At 34.8% G+C, this 6,870-nt stretch overlaps 1 protein-coding gene across 3 annotated transcripts; it reads left to right on the top strand.

Annotated features, from left to right (window-relative positions):
* The first annotated feature begins 1,304 nt into the window (after positions 1–1,304).
* Positions 1,305–5,981, top strand: LOC18031670 (galactokinase). Of its 3 annotated transcripts, XM_024185116.1 has the most exons (14): positions 1,305–1,595; positions 2,092–2,276; positions 2,372–2,418; positions 2,679–2,773; positions 2,885–2,911; positions 3,026–3,081; positions 3,237–3,305; positions 3,867–4,052; positions 4,478–4,612; positions 4,686–4,820; positions 4,960–5,030; positions 5,189–5,266; positions 5,452–5,593; positions 5,682–5,981. In XM_024185116.1, exons 1-14 carry the CDS (start codon positions 1,433–1,435, stop codon positions 5,790–5,792), a joined length of 1,500 nt encoding a protein of 499 aa, XP_024040884.1. In that variant the 5' UTR covers positions 1,305–1,432; the 3' UTR covers positions 5,793–5,981. The 3 variants fall into 3 exon arrangements, with proteins under 3 accessions (XP_024040884.1, XP_006419349.1, XP_024040885.1); XM_006419286.2 differs by lacking the exon at positions 2,885–2,911 and having other exon boundaries at positions 2,999–3,081; XM_024185117.1 differs by lacking the exons at positions 1,305–1,595; positions 2,885–2,911 and adding an exon at positions 1,758–1,958 and having other exon boundaries at positions 2,999–3,081.
* The last annotated feature ends 889 nt before the right edge of the window (positions 5,982–6,870 follow it).

Genomic DNA, 6,870 nt, shown 5'->3' with positions numbered 1-6,870 from the left:
TGTAGAAGAGATGAAAGAAGACAAATACTTCCTCAATTATAAAAAATAGAGAAACCTAAATGATATTTGCCAAGAAGAATAAAACAAAAAATTTATGATACATTGATTGTAACTTAGGCTTCCTTAATAATAATAATAATAATAATAATAATAATAATAATAATAATAATAATAATAATAATAATAATAATCATCATCTGCAGTATCTTTATTATGCCAAAAGCACTTTTCACGTGATCTTCGCTTATGAAATAAAATCTCCGTTTAAATCCTTATGTATAAACTATTCGCGTTCGCTGGTAAGTCAAAACTCCAGAAATTAAAAACAAAATATTTTCAAGAATCGGATCAATTTTACCAAGTAAAATTTAACAAGTTCGGATCAATTGGTTTTGATGTTTCCACTGATTTCTGAGTTGTGCGATAACTATAAAGGGACTTTAAATCTAATGGTGGAGTCAATTGGGATCAAAAATTAAATATCACAATGGATTTTTGAGCTGTACCATTTACAGACTTTATTCAAGAGGAGTCGAGCAATATGCTGCTGCCGTTACAACAAACTCACAGCGAATTTTTGGATTGGGTTATAACAAAATGTGATTCGAGTAAAGGTTAAAAGAAATAGAAAAAACAGGTAAAAACAGCTCTAATTCGACGGTGGTTAGTGCTTAGCGGTTGTCAAAGATTGGATTTTGAGAAATTGTGAAGTAATAACAGCCTTAATTATCCTATTAAGCAATTAAATTCAGCCGTATATCACTAACTGCCGAGATAATTTTTAAGATATATGTAAAGAGAAAATGACACTTTCCTCCTTTATTGATTTTTTTAAAACATTTAGGCGCATTATACATTTTTGATAATTCCATATATAAACGAAGAAAATATATTGTTGCGATTGGTATATGTATAAATTAAAATTAATTTATTTATAGGTTAAATGGGGGTAAAACAATTGTAGTATAGTACTACAGTTGCACGTAGCTAAGTTCGTTAAAGTGACACAATAATATAGAGAAACTTGTGGTACAACTGTGGTACCGTACCACAGTTATATCCAACCGTTGGATGTCAATAGACTCCACCAATCTAAGTGTATTTAACGACTGGATCCAACTATAATACGGTATCTTGATCCAAATAATATATATGGATGGGATAAAAGCGTCAAACCCAAGTGTAATTAATCATAAATGATCTCAATTAAAATACAATTCATCCACGTCAGCAGAAGCATCGTTTCATTTCAAAACTTCTTTCTTTTTCCTTGACCTGTAGATAAGCCATATAAATTTAAATTTTAAAAAAATTAATAAATTAAAAAAGTGAAAACAGTACAAAAGGGAGGGAGGCTTTCGGAGGTTGAAAGAGTGAAGAGAATCGTATAGAGGCAATTGAGTTGAGGGAATTAAAATCAAAATCGGAAAAAATGGCGAGGCACGAAGAAACACCAGTTCCGACATTGGCGTCATTGAAGGAAGTGTACGGAGAAGGATCACAACTGGAAGAGGCTCAACTTCGTTTCGGTAACTTGAAGTCTAAGTTCATTCAAGTCTTCGGTCACGCTCCCGATGTGTACGCTCGATCCCCAGGTGAATGATTTTTGTTTTTTTCTCTTGTTTGGTTACCGAGAAAAACAAAACTAACGATTAGAAAATTTTCCGAATTTTCTTTTTTGCAACTAGTCGACGATTTTGAGTCTGAAATAATTTCTACGGAGTGTTCTGATTTTTTTTTTTAATTATATGACGGTGGATGGAGAAAATGGACGGTTGAGGATTGATTTTGTGTGAGCACGGGGAGTTGATTGTGAAGGATACTTTAGTCCTGTGTGTATCTGTTTGGGTACTGAGAAATTGAGAGAAAAAAAGACAAGAAAATCTTCCTGACATTTCTGTTAGCATTACTATTGTTATTGTTATTTGGTGATTGATGATTCATTTTATCTAAACAGGGTGAGTTAACTCAAAAGGAACTTTCTGCTTGGTTAAACTCTAAATGAATTTTATTTTATTTTTCTTTTTGTGTGTATTATTTATGGAGAAAATAGACAGTGGATGATTGATCTGTGATTTTGTGTGAGAGCAGGGAGAGTGAACTTGATTGGGGAGCATATTGATTATGAAGGATATTCCGTATTGCCAATGGCAATTCGACAAGATACAATTGTGGTGATACGAAAGCATGTTTCAGGAGAGACTGAAAAGGTTCTTAAAATAGCTAATGTTAGTGACAAGTACAGTTTGTGTACTTATCCTGCTGAACCTGATCAGGTACATTATATTTACTAAGTTGGTTGTGTGGCTTTAATTCTCTCTGTTTATATTGTTGATTTATCTGGTGACATGTACTTTTGTTTTTTGGCCAGGAACTTGACTCGAAGCATCATCAATGGGGCCATTATTTCATTTGTGGGTGAGATATAGTTCACTTTGTTTACCTTATTTAAGAATAATGTCATGTAATTCATGGATTCATTCATAAAATGAAGCTGTAAGTTAAAAAGCTCCTGATGGTCCTAAAGGATTCCACTTTGTTTTGAAATTAGCAGATAATCCAATTCATTTTACTAAACTTTTAACTGAATGTTACTTGGTAATACTTGTTGAAATAATGATTTTAACAAAAGAGAAATCTAAATTTTTTTTTTTCTTGTGATTTGTTGTTTTCTCCAGATATAAAGGTTTTTATGAATATGTGAAAGCTAAAGGATTGGATGTTGGTCCACCAGTTGGACTTGATATTCTTGTTGATGGAATAGTTCCAACAGGTAAAATTTTGGATCAATTTCATGTGATATAGCATTGACTTTGTCTAATGAAGTGAAAAAAATAAGTTACTTATCGTTAATTGAATCAAGTCTTAACACACTTTAATTTAGGTTCTGGGCTATCCAGCTCTGCAGCATTTGGCTCTTTGACCATTGCTCTAATGAAGTGAAAAAAATAAATTACTTATCGTTAATTGAATCAAGTCTTAACACACTTTAATTTAGGTTCTGGGCTATCCAGCTCTGCAGCATTTGTTTGCTCTTCGACCATTGCTCTTATGGCTGCTTTTGGTGTGGAAGTCCCAAAGGTAAGAATGTATTTTTGGTTTGGTTCTTGCTTTTATAAAGTTTTAGTTATTTTTGCAGTGCTGAGATAGTAGGATGGGTTAATTCACCTACCCATGCATTGATAATAAATATCTGGATACGTATTTTCAATTCTAATTCTTTCTTTGTTTGACAGAAAGAAATTGCGCAACTTACATGTGAATGCGAACGATATATTGGAGCGCAGTCTGGTGGAATGGACCAGGTTATATTCATTTTGCTCTTTCGTTGTTATTATCATTGGAATTTCCTGAATGTTTATCCTGCATGATTCTTCCTGTGGATTAGTTCTTCTGTTGTATTAGGGGCTGGTATGGTTATGGATTACACAAAAAGTTTTTTAATTTTTATTTTCTTTTTTTAATCTCAGGTACTTATTGCAGTTCCTGACTTTGTAGTTCTATGTTTGTTTTCATTTTTTCCTGTCTGTTTGGTAGTGTTGCATGTTATGGATTTATCAGTTAGTTTTTGTGGTCTCTGAAGTCTGAACATTGGGAGTGACAATTTATGCAGAATTTCCTTTCTGCTATTCTATGCTGACCTATCCACTCCGCTGGTGCGGTTGCCCAATTCATCTCCCCATTTTTAACTTCCCCTTTGAAGTTATACGTTATTTTTTGTTTAAAGATGTTTTCCTCAACCCTTTGTAATTTGGTTCTACCAATGACCCCTTTTTTTTTTGTCAGTTGTTTATTTTATACTCCATTAAATGATGTTTGATATTACTGATAACCAAATAACATTCCCATTCTTTTCCTGATGGTAGGCAATCTCTATCATGGCCAAATCTGGGTTTGCAGAGCTGATTGATTTCAATCCCATTCGTGCAACCGATGTGCAACTTCCTGCTGGCGGAACTTTTGTGATAGCCCATTCTTTGGCGGAATCTCTGAAGGCAGTTACTGCTGCTACAAATTACAATAACAGAGTTGTTGAATGTCGACTGGCTGCTGTAAGTTCTATGTCCTGCTTTCAGTCTGCTGCGATTTTGGAAAGATTGACTAATTATCATTTCTGCAGACAAGAAATATGGTTGCTTGCTTGACTATGTCTACAGGTCGGAATGCTGTTTTGATAATAATAATAAATTATTTACTGGAGACTAAAAGTCTTTGAAAATATGGTGGTTTTAATCGAAATCCTTGGTCAGTAGTAATATCTTAATATTAGCAACTTTCTCAAAATATGTTTTCAGTAGCTTTCTGGTTTGTTTCCCTGATCCTCCAGGCGAAATATTGGTGTTTTAGTAAAAAGTAAAATTTGTGAAACATAGAATTCCTAATGGTTTTAATACATATTGTTCGACTTTCTAAAACATTATGGATGTTGTTTTCTGTAACTTCTATCAGTTGTAAAAGTTGCTTTGGGAAATTTCAGATTGTACTGGGTATAAAGCTTGGAATGAAACCACAAGAGGCGATATCTAAAGTCAAAACTCTTTCTGAAGTTGAAGGGTTGTGTGTAGCCTTTGCTGGGAAAAACGGTTGTGATGATCCTTTCCTTGCAGTTAAGGTACTTGATGTAACTTAGCTGCTGCCTTAGTTTAATTACCTATCAAACTGTAAAACATTATATTTTGCTGAAGGAATTTTTGCACGAGGAACCATATATGGCTAAAGACATCGAGAAAATCATAGAGGAAAAGCTATCGTCTATCTTTTCAAATAGTTCATCTTCTCTGGATGTACTGAATGCTGCAAAGCATTACAAGTTACATCAGGTACTTGCTTGTCACTGGGAAAATTTTCTCTTTATCATGATGTAGTTATGGGGTTTTACAAAACGTTGTTGCCCTTTACCTTATGATTACTAGTTTGTCATTCTTTTTATTTTTTTTCTAATCAACATCCACATTGCAGAGAGCAGCCCATGTGTACTCTGAAGCCAAGAGGGTGTATGCTTTCAAGGACACTGTATACTCAAATTTAAGGTGAGTCTTATTTGTTGGTATTAGCTACACTTTTTAACTCCCGGGATTCATTGAAGCTAAAAGTTGTAACATCTTATATTTTTTCATATTAGCTCTTCAATCCTTATATAAGCTATAGTCAGTTTTTCAAATTCTAACTTCTGAAGTTTGTTATGCAGTGACAAAGACAAGCTGAGGAGGCTGGGTGACCTTATGAATGACAGCCACCACAGCTGCAGTGTTTTATATGAGTGCAGGTACATGATTGTATTTGCTATTTCCTGTCTGTTCTTACACACACACACATAAAGAATTGTATACATTTTCTGACTCTGCAATCGCATGATTCGTGTCATTAGTGTCACTTATTGTTATACACAACCTCTTTCAAAAACATGCCAGTCATATTTAGCTTAGCTTTCTTTTATCCTTCTCTTACCAGTTGCCCAGAGTTGGAAGAACTGGTGACAGTTTGTCGGGATAATGGTGCTCTTGGGGCAAGGCTTACAGGGGCTGGATGGGGGGGTTGTGCGGTTGCCTTGGTAAAAGAAAGCATAGTGCCTCAGTTTATCCTCAATTTGAAGGTACTTGTAAAATTTTGACTGAATCTCTGCTTGCAAATTCTGAAAGTGAATGTTATAACACATATTGATTCTTGTGTATCTGTATCAGGAACAATTTTATCAGTCGAGAATCAACCAAGGTGTGATAAACAAGAACGATCTTGGCCTTTATGTTTTCGCCTCCAAGCCATCGAGTGGTGCTGCCATTTTCAAGTTTTAGTCCATGTCCGATTAATCTTCAGCTTGAATAAAATACGGTCGTGTACTATCAGAACCTCAATCCTTACCGTCTTGAATTTTAGAATCATCGAACGCAACTTGATCGCATATTTTTATTTAGCGCTCTCATAATTCGCCATCGTCAATCTGTCTCTGCTTATTTCCGGAAATGTCAAATGTTATTTTATTATTGTACAGAAGTCAGCACAATTCACCGTTTTATTGGCCGGACATAGCTCAGCCTAATGGGCTGTAGGGCCACTGAGTTTGCGGAGATGTTTTAACCCAACCACTGTTCTATTTTTAAGCCTAGCGGGCCATGATCACGTGGCTTTGCACCTCGATTCAATGCCTACGCTACAGCCTCACTTGCATTTGATGAGGCCTGCTTGTGCTGGCTGGGCTTCTTTTAATTACGTGTGTAAGTTTGTGATCGTGTAATTATTTGCCATCTGTCAATTTAAAGGACCCTGAAGGCCGATTCCCCTAAATGGCAAATATTTGTTTTTTCCCGCAAATAATTTAGTTTTTGTAAGGTGGTTAACATTTTAATGAGTTTATTTGTGGGGTTCAACGATGGGATTTGTATTATTACTCTTTAATGACAAAAAAAAAAAAAGATTCATAGGAGAATACTTTCATCATCTAAAACTAAGGCTGCTTTTTAAAATCTGGTCGCATACATGTTTAACCTATTATAGTTCCTAGGCTTATGTCCGTTCTTCACTATTGAGGAGTTTCCCCCAAGTGCATGTACAAATACACCATTACAACTTACAAGATGCCACATGGTAGGGCACCTTTTTGCTCTTAATTTCATGATAAATTGGGGCAACATGTGTTACCAATATATTTACCCATATGCATCAACATCGCGTGGTGGGTGGAATATCAACATAAAGATTTCGGATAATAAAATCTAGAATGATGTAGGTCCTTTTGAGTTTTGATCACTTGATTTATTACAATTTTCACAACAGATTAGGACCCATCATTCTATGGCATAATCTCCACATCAATTCTTAGGGACCTCCTCGGTGATATTGCAACCCATCCTATTATTACAACAATATGATATT

This window comes from Citrus clementina, unplaced genomic scaffold (assembly GCF_000493195.1).
Source record: "Citrus clementina cultivar Clemenules unplaced genomic scaffold, Citrus_clementina_v1.0 scaffold_9, whole genome shotgun sequence".
NCBI classification, from domain to species: domain Eukaryota; kingdom Viridiplantae; phylum Streptophyta; class Magnoliopsida; order Sapindales; family Rutaceae; genus Citrus; species Citrus x clementina.
The sequence above is the reverse complement of the archived record's forward strand: the minus strand, read 5'-3'. Positions and strand labels throughout refer to the sequence as shown.

What these genes read in the sequence shown, in the direction of transcription:
- LOC18031670 (XM_006419286.2), top strand. Translation starts at nt 1,433, where the DNA reads ATGGCGAGGCACGAAGAAACACCAGTTCCGACATTGGCGTCATTGAAG. An exon ending in TGTGTACGCTCGATCCCCAG is followed by an intron (nt 1,596 to 2,091) that starts GTGAATGATTTT and finishes GTGTGAGAGCAG; the next exon opens with GGAGAGTGAACTTGATTGGG. An exon ending in AGTCTGGTGGAATGGACCAG is followed by an intron (nt 3,306 to 3,866) that starts GTTATATTCATT and finishes TCCTGATGGTAG; the next exon opens with GCAATCTCTATCATGGCCAA.